Here is a 19,949-nt window from a genome sequence, read left to right on the forward strand (position 1 = left end):
ATGCAGAAACAACAAGCTCATTGAAGTAGGCTAATGAATATGTGTTTGTTAACAAATGATTATGACATTTAGAAAATATAGCATTGGTGCAAAACTTAGCAAAATACTCCTCTCTATAGCATTTTTTTCCTAGCCAACTAACGTGCTATGGTCACTAAATGGCTTAAAGGAGGTAAATGTAACGTTATGTGGCGTTCTCCAGCTGTTTTATTGACCATTTCCACGGGTGAAAAACACTGATTGATCGATATTATGTATGAGGCATATACATTTTGGTAAGTTGTACTGTATCTTTCAACATACCTATTGTTCATGCGTGTTTATTTACAATTAACTAGTACTAGTAGTAAGAGTAAGAGATGATTGGTTCACGTGCTGCTTGAACTGAGGCGCCAACGATCTATCACGTCACATTTACAAGCGCCAAAACGGCATTTATTGTTTGAATTTCGTAATAAAATTGACAGAATTTGAGAGGTTCAAATTTGTTTCATATGAAAAGTAACCTGCTCTGTCTTGTCTGTCGGTGTCAGTGTCCTCTTCGTCGCGATTTTTCTCTGCGTGAGAAAATGGATGTGTGTGAAAAGTGTCAATTGCGTGAGTCTCACGCTGAATGCGTGAGAGTTGGCGACATTATAAATAGGCTATAGCAAATAGATTTATAAATAGGCTAATAGATATAGCAAATCTCAACAGGCTTGCTAAATAAAACCCAGCAGACTTGATAGTCGGCGGTAGTCGAGCTTTAGTGTAGTAACACCACCGCATCGCGTGAGCATCATGTAAGTTTGTAGAAAGGGGCGGTACCGATGTGCTACTGCAAACAAGAGCGAGCGAAGAACCGGAGGATGCAGGAGCAGACGAACCGCATCTGCACACGGAAGAAGACATGATGCTGCTGTTTTAACAGCAGTGCGGGATCGCTGAGGCGTTTTGCCTCAACTTGTCGTTTTGACCACTTTTGGTCTTCTAATAGAAAGATGGCGCCGTCGGGCTCGCGCAGCGATGACTGCTGGAGAGTTTTATACTGGATCCCTGTGCTGTTCATCAGTCTGATCGTGGCATGGTCCTACTACGCGTATGTAGTGCAGCTCTGCATTGGTAAGACTGGAAGCAGCTCTCTGAATGAAGTTGGTGTGAATGAATAAATAATACCTGGTTTATATCGACCATGTGCATATGTCTGCTTCTGTTAGCCTACTAGTGCAATATATCTCTGATATTGATCGGGTCTATTTGCTTATAAACAGATTGACTAAGAGTGGGTCATAATTAGTGTCAAGTTGTTTGAGATTAATTTAACCCCTTTCTTATGCGCATGTGTGTCTGGAGCCAAGAGCCCCATAATATTATATTATGCATGTCTCTGTATGTTAATTATAAAACTGAAAAACAACATATATGGGTCAGTACCTAATAAGCATGTGAGATGATAAAAAGATTGCAAATCTCAATGGCAAAATGTGTCCCAATCAACCTGAATTCACACACACACATAATTATAATGATTTTTTAAAGTCATACATGTTTTTGCTAAATTCGACCTATACAAAATGTAGGCTACCTTTTCAAAGTCAAAATATGAGGGTCATTAGGGGTCCATTCTCAAAATATTTACTAGGCCTATGTTAAAAAACTAAACAGTTTTATTGCTTTTTTATATGACATTATGACATTTTTCATTTTTGAATTTTTAACAATCTTAGGACAGTTAACACCACCTAGACATTTTGGACTTTAAGTCCCAGTCCCACACATTTTAATAATAGAAAAACTAACAATAATAATCCAGAAAATGCATATATGTTCCTAGAAAAGATATATTCAAGTATTTTAATGAATTTTAATTTGAATGTATTTTGGAGTAACTTAATACCGTAGATCCACAAAAAATAGCATCATGTCATTGACCCCTATCCAATACTGTATGGAGAAATTTTGGCATCACTCTATAACTACCCATTAAGACCCTCATCCAAAACTTGATTTCTCCCCCTTCTTTTGTTGCTGTAAATATGAGCTCTGAGCACTGAAAAAAACATCCTCGAGCTTTATTATTACTGTGTCATTTGTATATGCGCAACAAGCAAAGGTTTGTGTTCACATTAACATCATTCATTCCTTTGATTACATCTGCTATCATGTTCCCATAAAAACATCATGAAGAGGCTTTATTGTTCTCTTGAATGGTGGATGATCATGAGGATGCCCTGTTATTCTCTGAAGACTAATTGTGTGTGTGTTTGCACTCCTTTAATAGAATCAAATGACGTTTAAATATCTGTGCAGAAAACAGCTGCTTTGTGATGTTCCTTGGAGACTTCACTGAGTGAAGGCCAGGCCACATTTCTAATGGTTGTTCCCACTGGCAGTTTATACTGGTTTATGCTGAACTGCAGTCAGTGGGTCTCCAGGCACCCCACCCCTTGCTTTGTACTTGAACTGACAGAATAAAAACCATGAAGTGCTTTAAAGGGATAGTTCACCCAAAAATGAAAAATCTGTCAGTAATTACTCACCCTCATGTCTTTCCAAACCCATAAGGCTTTCGTTCATCTTCGGAACACAAATGAAGATTTTTTAAATGAAATTTGAGACCTTTCTGCCCCTCCATAGACAGCTACACAACTACCACTTTGCCACTTCAAAAAGTTATCATAAAACTAATTAATATGAATTGAGCGGTTTAGTCCACAATTTTCTGAAGAGACACTATCCCTTTATATGATGAACAGATTGAATTTAGGCTTTTATTTACATATAAACATTAATCAACTCACACATCAGTTGTGGTAAACGGAAGCTCAAGTATGTTCGCTTGACGTGCGAGAACCAATGTGGTTCAGTCTTGTACGCAGCACGTTTGAGCTTCCGCAAAAACCAGTGAGGTTCATTCTTGAGTTTCGCAGAATGTTTGAGCTTCCGCAAGAACCAATGAGGTTCATTCTTGTGTTACGCAGCACGTTTGAGCTTCCGCAAGAACCAATGAGGTTCATTCTTGTGTTACGCAGCACGTTTGAGCTTCCGCAAGAACCAATGAGGTTCATTCTTGTGTTACGCAGCACGTTTGAGCTTCCGCAAGAACCAATGAGGTTCATTCTTGTGTTACGCAGCACGTTTGAGCTTCCGCAAGAACCAATGAGGTTCATTCTTGTGTTACGCATCACGTTTGAGCTTCCGCAAGAACCAATGAGGTTCATTCTTGTGTTACGCAGCACGTTTGAGCTTCCGCAAGAACCAATGAGGTTCATTCTTGTTTTACGCAGCACGTTTGAGCTTCACCAAGAATCAATGAGATTTGTTCTCGCAGGTTCGGTTGAGCTTATGTTTATGTTCGCTGATCTATGTTTATATCCGCAAGAACCCACAAGATTTGTTCTCTTGCAGGTTCGTTTGTGCTTCCGCAAGAACCAATGAGGTTCCTTCTCGTGTTTTGCAGCACGTTTGAGCTTCCGCAAGAGGTTTGTTCTTGCGCGTCAAGCATGTCTGGTTGAGCTTCTGTTCATGTTCACTGATCAATGTTTAAATGTGAGTAAAGCCTAAATTAAATCTATTATCTGTTCATCATAAGTGATCGAGTCTCTTCAGAAAATTTGGACTAAACCGCTCAATTAAGATTGGTTTAACCATCTTTTATGGACTTTTTATTGCGTCAAAATGGTAGTTGCATAGCTGTCAATGGATGGACAGAAAGCAAAACAATTTGAGGGAGGGTAATTATTGACAGAATTTTCATTTTTGGCTAAACTATCCCTTTTATGTCTGAACTTGAGCATGAATTGAAGGCTATGAAGTCTGTTTGGGTTCAATGGGAATAACTACCCTGCTGAAAAATGCAGCATTGCTGGTCACCAGCATAAGTATGATTTGCATGCTGGGACCAGCATGGGAAGTGGGAGTGATGGTGGGCCTGCTCTAATCAGCCTAAATCAGCCTAGACCAACACTGAATTCATGCTGGTTTATGATGGATTTTTCAGCAGGGCAGTTTGCTCATTGCAACATTGATGCAAATATCCAAAACTGTAACAGATAATGTTAATTTAAAAGAAGATCTGTTTACTTGTTAATACTACTACTATGCTATAGTTGCATTTATTTTAGCACGCCATGATAATTGGTTGTCAGTGAATCTTTATATTACCCAACCCATGGTTACAAAGGTTGTTATAAACATATTGTCTGCTGATCCTTATGTCTCAAAGGTAATCTCACAGCCAAGCTGTCAAACTCAACCTCACCAATCTCTACTTGACCTATTTCTGCTGTCAAATCACTTGTGCTACACGTTGAGTTTAGCAACAAACACATTTGACATTTCTTAAACAACACTGATGTCATCAGGAGAATAAACAGTTAAATTGCTGAAATTGGTCATAATGTGTCTCGTCATCTGTTGACAGTTTTTATTGCTCGAATTGAGAGGGTTGTATACCAATGATAAGGTGTGATGATAATGGCCTTATTACAGTATATAATGTGATTGCTGCACACTTGCAGTTATTCTTTACATGCCTTTTGTGAATTATTACAAAATCACAAACGTATCACAACTGTTTAAGCACCCCCTGAAACTGTGCATCTATTATACTCAATTAATATTGCAATAATGCATTGTATTCTGGGATTTCATTTCTGTTTTGTGCTTCAGAGGTTTTTTTTATTTGATTTTTTTTTTACTTATGTGCCAGATCTTTCAAAGAGCATAATTTGGATAAAGAGTACAGAGTAGTGCATCCCAAGTCACATTAGATGAGGCTAATCTAATGAGGCTTTTAGGACACTGCATTTTTAGTAAACTTAAAGAACTAGATATTTATTGAAGAGCCTATATGCTTAGAATGTGTCAAACCTCAAAATAATATTTCTTTAAAAACACACTGTGCAAAAACAAAATCCTCCTTCCGTGTCATCTGAGTGCGTGTTGTCCAATCTTGATTTTGAAACCGCTTTTTTTCTGCATGTTCCTGTGTGGTCATAGTTAGTATCTCTAACCTCGTCACCAAAAAATAGCTCATGCTCCTGAAAGAGCACCAGTTGAAGAGATGCAATCATGAGTTAGTGAATTTGGGCATGTGATCAAGAGTCTCTGTACAGCGTGAGTTCCAGCAACTGCGATCAGAACCATCTGCTGCTCGCTGACCTTCTAAATGCACAAGGAGTTTCAGTCCTACTGTTTATACAATAATATCCAGTGCAGAATTTTAAAAAAATACAGCATTAACATAGTTGTAGAGACATTGTTACCTTTTCCTTTCTCTTTCCTCTGCAGAATCTATTGAAAACATGGGAGAGAAAAGTAAGTTAGCTTTTTCCTACAATGTTTTACTTTTTTTTTGAAAAGAGTTCATTTCAATGGCAATGTCTTTCCTTTAATTGGAGCAAATATTTATAATGATTTGTGCATTTTCTGAATGTTTATAAATGGTTGAATGATTTTTGAATGATCATGTGACACTGAAGACTGGCGTAATTATGCTAATGTAAGTCCATCGGACATTTTCACCCGTATTATCATTTGTCTTGGTAAAATTGTTAAAAAAACACATCCCCTGAACCAACCACATGATTTGAGTTAACAGTGCAGAATGAGTTATGCTATGCACCAAAGTTTAATACATTTAATAATCCCTCACCATAGTCATGAGCAATTCCCTTAGGGAGCACCACTAATGATGTAATGATATTTTTTAATCAGCTTTCAATATTTCTTTTGTATCACAGTAGTTTATCTCCTGGTTTATCATGTGCTTTTCATAATGTTCGTGTGGTCATACTGGCAAACCATCTTCACAAAACCCATGAACCCCCTCAAAGAGGTGAGTAAATTAGAGTAAAGAAATAAATTATATATTAATAACTATTAATTTCAAAGTAAACAACAATAATTAATAGCAGACAACTGAAGTCATTAGAATGTGGTGTAAACTGGAGTAAGTAATTTAAATGTTATTTTGCACAGCATACTCAGTATGACTCATGAGGTGTTGGCTTATAATGAATATTATTTGCCTGTTAGCAGTGTAATATTTGTAAATGTATGGTATAACACCCTTTAGGATGAGTTGTTGGTTACGCTTATTGAAAAAACAGCATGTCGGGTTGTAAATTGCATGTGATCGTCAGTGTAACTATAGCACCTCACTGGAAGCTGTTATTATTTCATGCTGAGGGAATGAGAAACCAACTGTAATAGAGAAACCACATATGGCTCAAACTGGCAATCAGTCGTACTCCTCTCACTTCTCTGAGTGCAGACTGTGCTTGCTTGTCACACAGGAAATATCCAAATATTTTGCTTTTTTGTCTGTTCCTTTCAGTTCCACCTGTCACATCCTGACAAGGAACTACTAGAGCGTGAAGATCGGAGAGAATCTCAACAGGAAGTCTTGAGGAGAATTGCTAAGGATTTGCCCATTTACACGCGCACAATGTCAGGAGGTGGGCACTTTTCTTTACGTTCAGCACATCTAATGGTGCCAAAGACATCACTGTTAGCATGCCAAGTCTGTAACAGTCCATTCAGCCTAAATTTAGGCTCAGGAACAAATAATGGCCGCAGACAATTACATTTGTTTCAATCTGTGTTCAGTCTTCAGTGAATCCTATCGATCTGTATTTTAACAAGCTGTCTTGATACAGCCATCCGCTACTGTGATCGCTGTCTGCTGCTGAAGCCTGATCGATGCCATCATTGCTCTGCCTGTGAAATGTATGTCTTTCTCCTTTTTTAAATGACACAACACATATTCGATTTTGCTGTGTTGCATTTCAACAGCTCCTGCCTCTGCTGTTTTACAGGTGCATTTTAAAGATGGATCACCATTGTCCGTGGTATGTACTAGCTCAGTAGATTAAACGCGAAGCAAGACTAAAAAGATTTTTGGTCTTGGAAGGAAGACATGCACCAAACATTTTCTATTAGACCAACAAAACAATCATTATTTTCCTAGCATTCATTATTTGATTTTGCCATTTAAAGCTACACTAGGGTCAAATCCATAAGGTAGCCTAATAAAGTGAAAATTTTTGCTGGTATAATTGTACATTTTGGTGACTAATTTTAGTGAATTTTTACGCTCTGTTTACACCCCACTGATGGTTAGATTTAGGGATGGACCTTCATGCTTAAATTTTTTCAAAAAAATCATATGTTTGATATGTATGAATTAGAAATTTGTTCCCACAACTTACAAATGGCCTACATCAGCACATTTTACTAATCCGTTCCCTCGTTTTAAATCGTGTGCACATATAATAATTCGTTCCCACGTTTTTCTAAATCATGGCCACTTTGTAATAATTCCTTCACTTGTTTTAGTTAAATCAAAACGAGGTAACGATTTAGTTCTACGTGGCCACAATTTACTAAAACAAGAGATCAAATTGGCCATGATTTATATATTTTTGTCCACGTCATGTTCTGGCCTCCGTATATTCTTTCTTTTGTTATTTATGAATCAATTTGCATAAGTGACTTGATCACCTGTAACCATGGCCAGGTTCGGTCACACAAACACATACAGTCAAATTCATAGCTAGTTAGTAATGCGAAACTGTAAAAAAAAAATATTCAAGTCAAAAATATTATTTAAATGAGCTGAATCAATCTGATTACATTTTCACAAACAAAAGTAGCGCCAAGAAGGGTAGAGATGAAATAGCTTTAAGGTAAAAACAGCCCATTTTCCCTTGTTATAATGTATGTTGGGCAGTATTTTGCAATAAAAATAGATATTAATATCCAATTTTATTGAGGCTAATAGGCATTTTGTTTTTTTTTGACAGGGTGAACAATTGCGTGGGCTTCGCAAACTACAAGTTTTTCATGCTCTTCCTAGCATATTCATTGTTGTATTGCCTCTTTGTCACTGCCACAGACTTGCAGTATTTCATTCAGTTCTGGACTGTAAGTATGAATTATTCATTTATTAGGCTTATATTAGGAAACAGATCATTTGAATGTTCAGATAGGCTGTCTTTAATTTAATAACACACCAACTAGAGTACTATCATCTTTTCAATAAAAACAATGTTTTATTTTCATTTTGAAAGGTTGATGGTAAAACACATCAGCGTCTAATCCAGTATTTGGTAGGACTGAGTCAATCACTGACATTATTGATAGTTCCTGTAGATTTTATAGTTTCCCTCAGCATAACACCTTAGTTACACTTTCTGTTAGATCCAGTAGACAAGGAAATGTAGGCTTGTTCAAAATGTTTTTCTAGTCTAGAATAGACTGTCCATAGGGACCATGTATCCCACAAGTTTAATTTCACAACTTTATGTAACTGAGTATTCCAGACATACTATATTCTGTAAAACTGTATATCAACTAGATAATATAGCAGCCAATAGCTTGAAATAGGCCTGAGCTTTTGTTTGTTTGTTTATTTCAGTCTACGCCTGTTTGTGATGTTTTCCCCATGTTTCTCACAGAATGGCCTGCCTGATACCCAAGCCAAATTTCACATCATGTTCCTGTTTTTCGCTGCCTCCACGTTCTCAGTGAGCCTAGCGTTTTTGTTTGCTTATCACTGCTGGCTTGTCTGCAAGAACAGATCCACATTGGGTGAGTGGGTTGTGCTGTAATTACCCTTGGATTTCACTAGTAAACATGGGCTCCTCAGTAGTGTGTATTTTGCATTCTACGATCATCTGTCCGCACTGCCTGATCAAATACATCTCATACAACCGGTGACTCAGATCTGGGGATGGTGGTGTTTAGGTCTTCTGCCGTCTGTCCTTTGTGGCAGATCCTCAAGGGAACATGTACCTGTGGTAACATGCCCAGTCTTCTGGCAAAAGCAAGTGTGTCAAGATGCATTATGGTTGAAAATGTTAAAAAATTAATCTCAGAATCAGACATATATTTTATTCTTAAAGGGATAGTTCACTTTGAAATTAATTTTTGGTATGTTTTAGCTTACCTCAAGGGCATCCAAGATGTTGGTGTCTTTTTTTCCGCAGTAGTTTCAATTTTGATATTTTTAGGTCAAACCGTTCTTGTCTGTCAGTCATATAATGCAGGTCGATGGTCACCACCTCAAAGAGCATGCACAGAGTCCAAATTAAACAATTCCCCGTCGTCCAAATTAAACAATTCCCCATCGTAAGTACACATTGATGGCCTAAGACACGAAACGAGCGGTTTGTGTGAGAAAACGAACAGTATTTATATCGTTTTTACCTCTTATACACAGCCATGTCGAAGTGATCTGATCTGACGTGTACGCAGACTGGTGCATAGATATATACACTAGATTTCGCCTTGTCTACGGCAGTTCATTGGAACGAATGTCTTTAAGGCGACATCTAGTGTATATATCTATGCACCAGTCTGCGTACACGTCAGATATTATATGACTGACAGACAAGAACGGTTTGACCTAAAAATATCAAAATTGCACCTACTGCGGAAAAAAAGACACCTACATCTTGGATGCCCTTGAGGTAAGCTAAAACATACCAAAAATTTATTTCAAAGTGAACTATCCCTTTAACCCTGCTAAGCCTACTGTATCATATTTGATATTCATATTTCTAAGGACAATAAATTATCAACGCGATCAAATCTTTGTTGTACACAATCTACTACATGCCTTCTATTGTCTGATTGATAGTTCATACTTTATTAGCAAGTAAATAGCTTTTTAGTATGATTCTAAAAATGTCCACCTTCAGGTTGTGGCATATGTCTTTTTGCTGTGAAATTTTTACTTATTTTTCATCTGATTTCTTTTTATTACTTTTTAAAATCTTTTGTTATTTTTTTTATTTTTATTTGAGTATCAAATATGAGACGTCAGGCTTTTGAGAAATGTTTATTTGTTCATCTCTCAATTATCATTGCATTGCAGTATATGCTTTACCCCCACAATTAAAACACAGAGTTAGAAGACTAAACATTTAAATATCATCTTACTAAGACATATTTTTGGGAAAAATAGAGTGACAACTGATATTTAAATGCGTTTCATGTAAGTACTCTGCTATACTGTTATAACAATCTCATTGATTTACATTAGAAGCAATCAGATATACATAAATATCAGCAATAGCAATAAAGTTTGGGCCTCTGAATAAAATGTAGGCGTTTTTTTCTTCTTGAGTATGAGCTCCATATTCTCCTATATATCATACTATAATATGAGTCATAAAAGTGTGATAGTCTACAAAAAAAGACACACAGAGGGTTAAACAATTTTTTTTTGTCTAAAGGCTCAATAAACTGTTCCATAAAAATAAAAAAAGGAAGTGACTAGTCGCCATTTTTCTGATTAATATTTATTATGTTAGGATTTAGAGGGTTAAAAGTTAAGAGAAAATTGGAAATTATGTTAGAAGGATTGTAAATGAAGTGTCTTTATGTGTTTATGCGGTTTAAATGTGTCTCCTGTCAGAGGCTTTCAGAGCTCCTGCGTTCCAGCATGGACCAGACAAGAACGGCTTCAGTTTAGGAACAAACAAGAACTTTCGACAAGTGTTTGGAGAAGAAAAGAAATACTGGCTGCTGCCTGTTTTTTCAAGGTATGTCATATTCAGTAGCACTGAAAATATTAGTGTCAGTGTTCGCCGATCTCATTCCCTCTGTATCACGTTGTGTTTCTGCAGTCTGGGTGACGGCTGTTCATTCCCCACATGTCTCGTGAACCAGGACCCCGAACAGCCCTCCTTGCCTCCAGGACGCAACCCTTCTATCAAAAGGTTCATGCCTCAGATGAATTATTCATTCAGGAACATATTGTATAACAATATAATAAATATATATATAAGAAAAAATGTCCCTCCTTTTGACAGTCCAATCAAACTTGAAATTTGCAGTAGATATTACTTCTGGTTCCACTGTCGCTCTAGAAATGCGCATTGCATTGTGGGATAGTGTATTGCTGATATGCAGAGCTTTCCATTCATGCCCTTTTCATTCTTCCAGTGCCGGAGAGTCTCATCAGTTTCCACCTAAACCTCTGAGAGAGTCTCAGAGCCGGCTGCTGAATAACGGACAGTCAGAGGGAAGTGAAGACAGAGACAAGCGAGGTGACAGGACAGTTATGACACATCTGAGATCATTACAAAACCATTACATTGAGAGTTCTGTTTGTCTTGACCATAGATATGACTAATAGATATGAGGTAAACCTGGTGCTGTGAAAGTGTGCACCAGTGTGGATATTACACTTTTCATTCTGTGTTTTCCTGACAGGTACAAGCAACCCAGCCTTGACTATTGAGAAGGAAACTTAGGAACATGTTAATGAAACAGGTTTGTTACTTTTGTGTACATATTACAATAACATTTGACTTATTTTCAGATAATTCAACTTTAAAGTGCTTGGAAATTATAGTACTGTAACACTACCGTTCAGAAGTTTGGAGTCATTTTTTTCCCTCTTATGCTTATCAATGTTGCTGCATTTATTTGATCAAAGTTACAGTAAAAACAGTAAAATTACGAAATATTATTACAATTTAAATGAACTATTTTTTAAAAATAGTCTGGTGATGTGATTATTCCAGTTACATTATCCTTCAGAAATCATTCCAATACATTTTTTTATTATTACCAATGTTAAAAACAGTTGTGCGATGTGCTAATATTTTTGTGAAAACGGCTATATGTTTTTTCAGCATCCTTTGATGAATGGAAAGTTCAAAATAACAGCACGTGTTTGAAATATAAATATTTTGTAACATTATTAATGTCTTTACTTAAGCATTTAATTAATTTAATGGATCCTTCCTGAATAAAAGTATTCATTTCTTTTAAAAAATCTTACTTTCCCCAAACCTTTGAATGGTAGTGTACTGTACATACCACATATACTGATATATTATATTTCTTATATTTATACATTAGGAGTTTTGTCCTAATGATGTCTGTTGTCAGTGGAACAGTGAAGACGTCTCTGCTGCTCTTGCACAGACTTGCACTGCCCTTCCACTCTCTACCTGATGAATTGTGACCCTTCACAAGCGCTAACAGAAGTGAAGGATAATGGAGTGTACATTCATAAAGGGCCACAGTCTCTTCTCTTCCTTGGAAACTGTATGGCTGAGATATCTTAACGTGCCTAAAGATACCCACAGATGTGGTTGAACAAGGTAACATCACAGTGGTTCCTGGACCCACGTTTTAAAAAATGTAGAAGTTTGTTCGGAAATGCCTTGAATATAGCTTGTGTGGTGTAGACTTCGCTTAAGAAGGTGACATTTTTTGTTAGTCTGGGAAACGTGAAGTATTTATGCATGCTGTGTGATGGTGGTACATAGTCGTTTGTCATGTTTGAAATGTAAAAACTGAAAAGCCCACTACACTACAACAGATTTTTTTTAACCAGTTTTGGTCAAATTTGGTTCATTACTATACAGATGCATTTGCACATCGGGTCTATGATCTGTTTCATTTGACAAAGTGTCAGTGAGGATCTTGTCCGTCACCCTTAAGTCTGGATCCCAGCTGTCCTGAGTTTTGCAAAGGTCGTACACAAGCAAAAAGACTGATGTAGCAAAACATTTTTAGCTCTGCATATCCAGACAAAAACACTGTTTATTCAAGTTTTTACCTGACAAGCAGAGGGAAGACAAAAATACTCTGTATGCACTTTGAACAGCGCTTGAAGCTGCACATTATTTCAGTTTTTAAATGCCGTTTTCTGATGATTCTGTCGAATCAGGTATGCAAGGAAAATGTATTCTGATAACTCTTGTCCATATGCATTGTGATACTGCAGATGCAGTGAACATTTCACGTCAGTATATTGATTATTTTTAGAATACGTTGCATAACTCTGTTTGCACACTTAATGCAAAACTCAGATGTGGTTTTGTGTCGCATCTGATTTATCTAAGGGCTCTTCTAAAGTACTTACCATATTTCTATCTGAATTTGATTCCATATATTGCATGTAAATGTACTTGTACTTGATTTTGACTTGAGGTGTGAACAAAACCTCAGAAATGCCAAGAGCTGTGGTGTGTTGTCTGTTTTGTAGTTTTTATGGAAATGTCGTAGGCTATAGGATTTCTGTTACTTTGTGATTACTAGGTTCACACACCACATTAAAAATAAACTGTGATACAAGATTTCTACTGGTTCTTGCTTTGTGTATGTAGACAAGCTGATTGTCGTTGCTGCTTTTGTTCTTTGAGAGTCTGTGAAATTCTGCTGGCTCTAGCTTAATGTTTTCATATACATTCAGACTCCACTCCGTATGACGCCATTGAACGATATGCCTTGATGAATGTTACTGTAAGAGAAATAAAGCGATATTTTATTAAGTGCTACAGTGTTGTTTTGGTATTGCTTCAATCTAACACTAGTATCCTTTAGGAATTGTGCAATCAAGCCTTAATACAGCATATGTCTGAACAGACTTCAGTTAGAAATGTTAGAAAAATCTGGCTTTTATTTCCAAAAGCTCTAAAAACAGTCACTCTATATTGCATAATACCATTGTGGATACTGTACACATCAAGATGACAGACAAACAGGAGGAGGGAGGTTAAGAGCTACCAGAATCTTCACCAAATCACACATTAAAAAAAAAAAAGAGAAAAAAGCTGTGTTCATGCGATTCACATGTCTATATAAGCTCAGATTAGTTAACACAGCATTTATTCAAATATCTTTCAGTACATACAGCAGATCTAGGCAACACAGAATTGTAAAGCAATACGATACAAAAACAGAATAAAGAGGAAAATGAGGAGAAAACCCCAAACAGCACAAAATGTGCACCATTCAAAAAACCAGCACTACAAGTAAAACTAATTCCACTGATACTGAGTACTTGAGTTGGATAAGATTCCCTTTAAGAGTCATTATTTCTTATATTAAATGAATAAAAGGCTTTGAACTTTTTGATACTAAAATACTACAAAACCTTTACATTTCTTTTAAAAATGAAAATGGAAAGACAATTTTGATGCAGAAGTATGAGGTGTCCTCAGTTCACTTAAATAGTGGCAGTTACATCATCACTCTTAATTTACTCGTGTGGTAAAATCTGTGCTAACCCAACATAAAGAGTAAAATCAGTGCGAGGCTTCGCTTTACAATTAAGTGCCTGTATTTACCTGTGTCTGTGAGATCCTCCATCTGTCTAAAGCTATTGCGAAGTGTGAGAAAACAGTACTGTAATCAGGGAATGACAGTTCACGTACAGTAGGTGACTGGTGTACTCGCCAAATCAGTCAATGAATTATGCAACCGTACACGAGAAGAAACGAATCCAATAAATTAACGATAAAAAAGAAGAACATAAAAAGTAGCTTAATATTAAGGCTGAGCTGTGGGAGGGGGAAAAACTCAAACACCAAATGGTTCCTCTTCCTTAACCATAAAAGATGAACATCGTGTGAAAAGATTTAAACCAGAGAAGGCAACAAAGGGAAGAAGTTTTTTTTCTTCTGTTGGATGGGAGCTTTAAAGTGCAAATTCCTATGAAATCGCTCATGGAAAACAAAACAACAACAACTAAAAACCCATGTTTTGAGCCCTGTATATGAGGTTCTTTATGGTGAGGGATTCTTGTGTCATGACTGCTGCTTGTTCGCCTCCTCCTCGTAGGCATTTCCGGTGCCGTTCTGGACATAGGATGAGCCTGAACCCAGTCCATACAAGTGACCACAATACTTGGCATCATCAATGTGATCCTCAAAAAACATCTGCAACGACAATGATGTTACAGTCAGTACAAATGCTGATTCGAGTGCCACTTTTTGTGATATTTGACAAGCGTGGATGAAGGCACACCTCTCTCATCTTGAAGAAAGCCATTCCTGTGAGGAGCGAGTCAGACCCTGCCTGATGCTGAGGTCCAATTCTCTCCAATTCAAGCTGCTCTGCCACCTCCTGCAGACCACCCTGCACATCACATGATGGAAATCAGACACAGATTCCTTCTATTCACACACACTGCTACAAATGAAAGTAACCCCTGGTATACTTCAAGGCAAATGCTGTAGTGATGACAGTGGTGTGATCCTGCAATGGCTATACACACTCATTCACTCACGTTTTATTGTTTTACAATAACACTGAACCATAGAAAATTTTATTTGGCTTTATGTACTGATCAACAAAAAACTAAAATGTCAAAGTGAATGAAAAAAAACGTTTTAGTTTTATTCAATCATTACAATTGTTTAACTATAACTATGCAAGTATTTAGTAGATAACCTTAAACTATATATATATATAAAAAAAAAAAATTAGGCACTGAAATAAAAAACTGAAGCACTACAATTACTAAAACTGAAATAAAAATTAAAATACATTGAAGATAAATAGAAATAACACTAAAAGAAACTAAAATTATAAACAAAAGCCAACTCAAAAATATGAATACCTACTATAATAGGATATAAACAAATACTAAAATAACACTGATCAATACTGAATAGTAATCTATATAAATTAAAATAAATAAATAACTGATTATTGCAGATCACGCCGTCTTTTTGCCAGATATGTTTTTGAGTCTTCTTTCTGTTGATCAATGGACACACACACAAAAGGGGAAAAAAAAGGAAAAGAAAAGAAAACAGCATGATTCAATGCTGTAAAACACTGAGGAAAAAGTCCACAGTCATGAATACTTTTTAGGCCCTGTATTTCTAATGACAACATCCTCATGCACATTTCCAAACGCTAAAATACCTTCAAGTTCTTACAGCTCTTCATGAGGTATTTCACATCATAGATGATGGGAAAAAATAAACGAAGAACCTCGAAGAAGTCAACCTCTTCCTCTGGCAATTTCGAGTTGGACAAAATTTTAATCAGGTACCCAAAGTCATAGCCACTGTTTGGAAGAAACACAAAAATTAGCTTGAAAATAGAGGCGTATAGTTCATGAAGTTTTAGTCACAGTTTTAGACTTCACACATTTTTTTTTTATAGTACTGTACATTTTCTCAAGCTGTCAAGAATCTTTCAATTTTAATGGAGTTGAGTCTCCACTGAAACACTGTATTGATTTCAGTATGTGAATATTATTAATGTAAGATTACCTATGGAATGAGAGCCACTTGACCCCCTCACAAAGCACCACACCTGAGGTCATAAGCAGCTCAGCAAAGTACAGTGTCTCAATACCCTCCTCCTCATGCTTCTTAAACTGGATACCTGACGAAGTGAGCAGCTCAATGGAATCCTGTGCATACATGTCTTCCCTGCAAAAGACAGTATGTCCTGCTTTCATAAAGAATCACACTGATGGCTATGGTTACACCTGAAGACAAGAAAAGTCATCTTGTCATATGTCTTCAACATGCACATATAAGAGAGATCATGGATTGATGCTTTGTTGTTGAATATGAGTGCAATACCTCTTTAATTACAAAGTGCAATGCTTACGTGAGGTTAAATTTGAAGTTGAACTGCCACGTTGACGTTCCTGGTGGGTATTCGCCATCTTCGTTCATAAATGTAAGGCCAAGCTGGATGATCTTCAACAAGTCAACATTACACCGCAGCAGCTGATACTGGTAATCTGCATTGCTTCTAAATTCTCCGATTGGTCTTGCAACAACACCTGGAAACTCTGTGTCCTACAAATGCAACAAAACACATTATGAGTGTTATGGTTACTTGTATATTTATAGTGCATGATAAAAAAAAAAGGACCAGAAAATATCTGACGTTTGGCATATCGGACTATTTTTTTTTAAATAAATACAAATATTTTTTATCACTTCGTTTTTGTGATAAAACATTAGTTTTTTGTAATTTTAGCACTTAGTTTAAGCACTAAGGTTTTTCCATCTAATATTGATATTTTATTTTGTTTAAACTTTTTTTCAATTGCCGAAAATGATTTTGAACCGTTTTAATTTTAGTTAACAATAACAACCCTGGAAGTGTCAGATTGGATTTCAAATTAGTTAAAAAATGTTTAATCATTTATGAAGCGATGTGACTAATGTCATTCCCAAAGAGCAGCTTTATCGGAGTTCACTCATGTTGCTCAAATCGTTCATTGTGTATTGAATAATTAATGAATGAACGAGCGAACAAACAAGCGGTTTTGGCATTTTACCTTTTTTGATGTCTGATGCACCTCATGAGTTAAAATGTCCAGTTTTTGCCATACTGAAAAAAAAATGGTAACCTAAAAATCTAACATAAATTGGTTTTGTTCAAGTCAAAAATATTATTTACTATTGCTGAATCAACCTAAACCAACAAGATACATTTTATTGGTTTAATCAAGTAAAAAACGATGAAAGCTTGTTTCCGCCACTGAATTAACAATAAAAAAGGTAATTGTGGCTTTTCTCTCACAATTCTGACTTTTTGCTCGCAATCGCGAGTTTATATCTTGCAATTCTGACCTCTTTTCTCAGAATTGCGTGATATAAACTTACAATTGTGCCTTTTTCTCAGAATTGCGTGAAATAAACAATTTGGACTTTTTTTCTCAGAATTGCGTGATATAAACTCACAATTTTGAGTAATATAAACTCACAATTGCGTGTTATAAAGTCAGAAATGCGAGATACAAATTTGCAATTCCGATGAGATAAGTCAAAATAGATATAAACACGCAATTGTGAGAAAAAGTCAGAATTGCAAGTTTACATCTCACAATTCTGACTTTATTTCTCGCAATTTTGAGTTAATATCTCACAATTCTGATAAAATGTCAGAACTGTGAGATAAAACGTTGCAATTAACTTTTAAATTTTTTTATTCCGTGGCAAAACAAGCTTCCAAAAAACACAGCTCTTTAAGGTAACAATTGCAGGTTACCACTTTTTACATCCTTTCTTTTCACAATGACATTGACTCTCGCACGTCTCTTGCCACCAGGCTGACACTCAAGTCATTACTATGGCAACTGATGTAGACATACCAGATATTAACTGCACTGTCTCAACATATGGATCTGATTTCATAACTTGCAAACTGACAGGGCAGACGGTCAGCCCTAGATCACATTTGAAAAACGAAACTGGATTGATTTAAATAAAACTTTAATGCTTCAAACTCACCATTGCGACATAGCTGAATTTTCGAGTCACCTGTCGGATCCTCTTCATCTCTTCATCCAGGTTGCTGGCCCAAACCTCACATATTCTTTGGCTATGATCCACAGTGGCTGCGGGCATAGTTCCACTCTCAGGTTCACGGCATCAAAACCAAAAAAACACTCCCCAGGGGATATACTCATGAAATAATAGTCGCTTGTTCCCTCTTTTTACCTGAAAATATATATATATAATCACATCACAATCAGGACATTTTATATCAAATCACTTTATTGTCACTATACCATAAACAAGAAAGTAATAAAAATAAACAATATGCAAATATGCACACACAGTATAAACAGACATAGGGTAACTTGAGACATTTAAATGACATGTGCTACTGAAAACAAATGCACAAAAAATGCAGCTCAAATTGCAGAGTAAATGGTAGAAAATATTTCACACAGCAAATATATATAACATCACCATACAAAACCACTCTAAAAATGAGCATGTTGTAATCAAAGCATGACCTAATTGTATTTTCTACATTTTCAAACTTATATCCACTGTATGTCTGTAGATTATGTCATGCCCTGGCTGATTCACTTTGGTAAATCATTAGCCATGTGTTGTTTACAGACTTCAAACTAGATGTTAGATGAGTGTATCCTTCCATATCCCCAACAGCATTATGAGGACAATAAACAGAGGGAGACTTTCTGCAATACTTCACATGCTTCACTTTAGACTTTACTTAGTAAACATGACTACTCATCTACTATTCTTGCTTCATGACAACACTGGACATATAATGATTCAGACATACTCATATCACTCACAAAAAAAACCTGTTGTAATGTGTCTAAACATTACAACAAGTGCCAGATGAGTCAAAACGGTCGCAGGCTAACAGGAGCAGCATTCACTTCAATATGCCAACAAAACCAGTAGGAAGATTGGTCGTGTGCCAGAAAAATGCTTTTGAACATACATGCACATTAAAGTGCCTTTATAACCTATTATCTGTTGCTTTATGTCCATAAGCTATCAAGTCAGTTGTTGTAAGTTGACAGGTTAGCAGCACAAGCTAGCACAACATCTGCTAAACAACTAAACAACCCCGCAAACGTCCTGAAATCATGTCTACAGTCAGCTTTTGGAGGTTTGTGTAAATCACCTTTCTTTGTAAGATGTGAATGATGCTGTTTGGTGTCGGGGTGAGTGTTTATTTGTGTATGTGGCTAGCATGTTAGCTATTAGCCTAGCCACAAAAGTTTGTCCTGATATTATGATCAAAGTTCACTTTTTCTGTCAGGACTTACCTTTCCTCAAACAAGGTAGTTACACTTAAAGCCTATACTGCTTCAGTAATACACAATCACCTTGTTTAGAAAGGACTGGGACCTTGCTCTATACTTTTATATAGTTTTATTGGGCTAACACCGATATCAACAACCAGCTGCCACCTCTGAAACTACATCACAGCGCTTCGGCGTGACGTCACGACAAGACGACAAGGCGTAACCTTTGAACTCATTGTGGGGTTTATTTTTTACAGTCTATGGGTTTTACATTTGTATTATGTATATGTACATTTTCAAAGAAATAGCTCTTTTAAAGGTTGAATTCTCTAAAGAACTATATCATTTTTTTTTTGTACGAATCTTCAATGGTGAGATACTTAAAGGGGTGGTTGATTATGATTTCACTTTTCTAACTTTAGTTAGTGTTTAATGTTGCTGTTTGAGCATAAACAACATCTGCATAACGCTCAAAGTTCAAAGAAAAGGGAGATATTTTATTTTAAAGAAACTGCTTTTTAAGGACTACAACAAACGGCTGGTAGGGACTACAAAACATTCCTCCAGTAAATAAAAATTTACGTAAACCCCGCCCCCCGGAACACGATTTATAGATTATCAAGACAGAATCGGCCCTATGCTATCAATGACTAGAAGATAACTACAC

General features: G+C 36.4%; 2 protein-coding genes across 5 annotated transcripts; one reads left to right on the forward strand and one right to left on the reverse strand.

The window, feature by feature from the left end:
• The first annotated feature begins 719 nt into the window (after positions 1-719).
• On the forward strand, positions 720-13,561 carry zdhhc2 (zDHHC palmitoyltransferase 2). Of its 2 annotated transcripts, none has more exons than XM_082177405.1 (13): positions 720-1,101; positions 5,272-5,298; positions 5,724-5,818; positions 6,320-6,440; positions 6,642-6,711; positions 6,801-6,833; positions 7,788-7,908; positions 8,442-8,574; positions 10,406-10,532; positions 10,617-10,709; positions 10,936-11,039; positions 11,206-11,265; positions 11,890-13,561. In XM_082177405.1, the coding sequence occupies exons 1-12, from the start codon at positions 981-983 to the stop codon at positions 11,244-11,246; spliced, it is 1,086 nt and encodes a 361-aa protein (XP_082033531.1). In that variant the 5' UTR covers positions 720-980; the 3' UTR covers positions 11,247-11,265; positions 11,890-13,561. The 2 variants fall into 2 exon arrangements, with proteins under 2 accessions (XP_082033531.1, XP_082033530.1); XM_082177404.1 differs by having other exon boundaries at positions 721-1,101; positions 11,860-13,561.
• Positions 13,391-19,477, reverse strand: cnot7 (CCR4-NOT transcription complex, subunit 7). 3 transcript variants are annotated; one of them, XM_082177406.1, is made up of 7 exons: positions 19,304-19,477; positions 18,000-18,209; positions 16,363-16,556; positions 16,017-16,178; positions 15,664-15,808; positions 14,758-14,868; positions 13,391-14,669 (listed from the first exon to the last, which is right to left on the reverse strand). In XM_082177406.1, the coding sequence occupies exons 2-7, from the start codon at positions 18,114-18,116 to the stop codon at positions 14,538-14,540; spliced, it is 861 nt and encodes a 286-aa protein (XP_082033532.1). In that variant the 5' UTR covers positions 18,117-18,209; positions 19,304-19,477; the 3' UTR covers positions 13,391-14,537. The 3 variants fall into 3 exon arrangements, with proteins under 3 accessions (XP_082033532.1, XP_082033533.1, XP_082033534.1); XM_082177407.1 differs by lacking the exon at positions 19,304-19,477 and adding an exon at positions 17,045-17,097 and having other exon boundaries at positions 18,000-18,208; XM_082177408.1 differs by lacking the exon at positions 19,304-19,477 and adding an exon at positions 17,045-17,097 and having other exon boundaries at positions 16,017-16,237; positions 18,000-18,208.
• Positions 19,478-19,949: the final 472 nt, after the last annotated feature.

The sequence above is a fragment of the Leuciscus leuciscus genome (genome assembly GCF_965113295.1).
Source record: "Leuciscus leuciscus genome assembly, chromosome: 8".
NCBI lineage: Eukaryota > Metazoa > Chordata > Actinopteri > Cypriniformes > Leuciscidae > Leuciscus > Leuciscus leuciscus.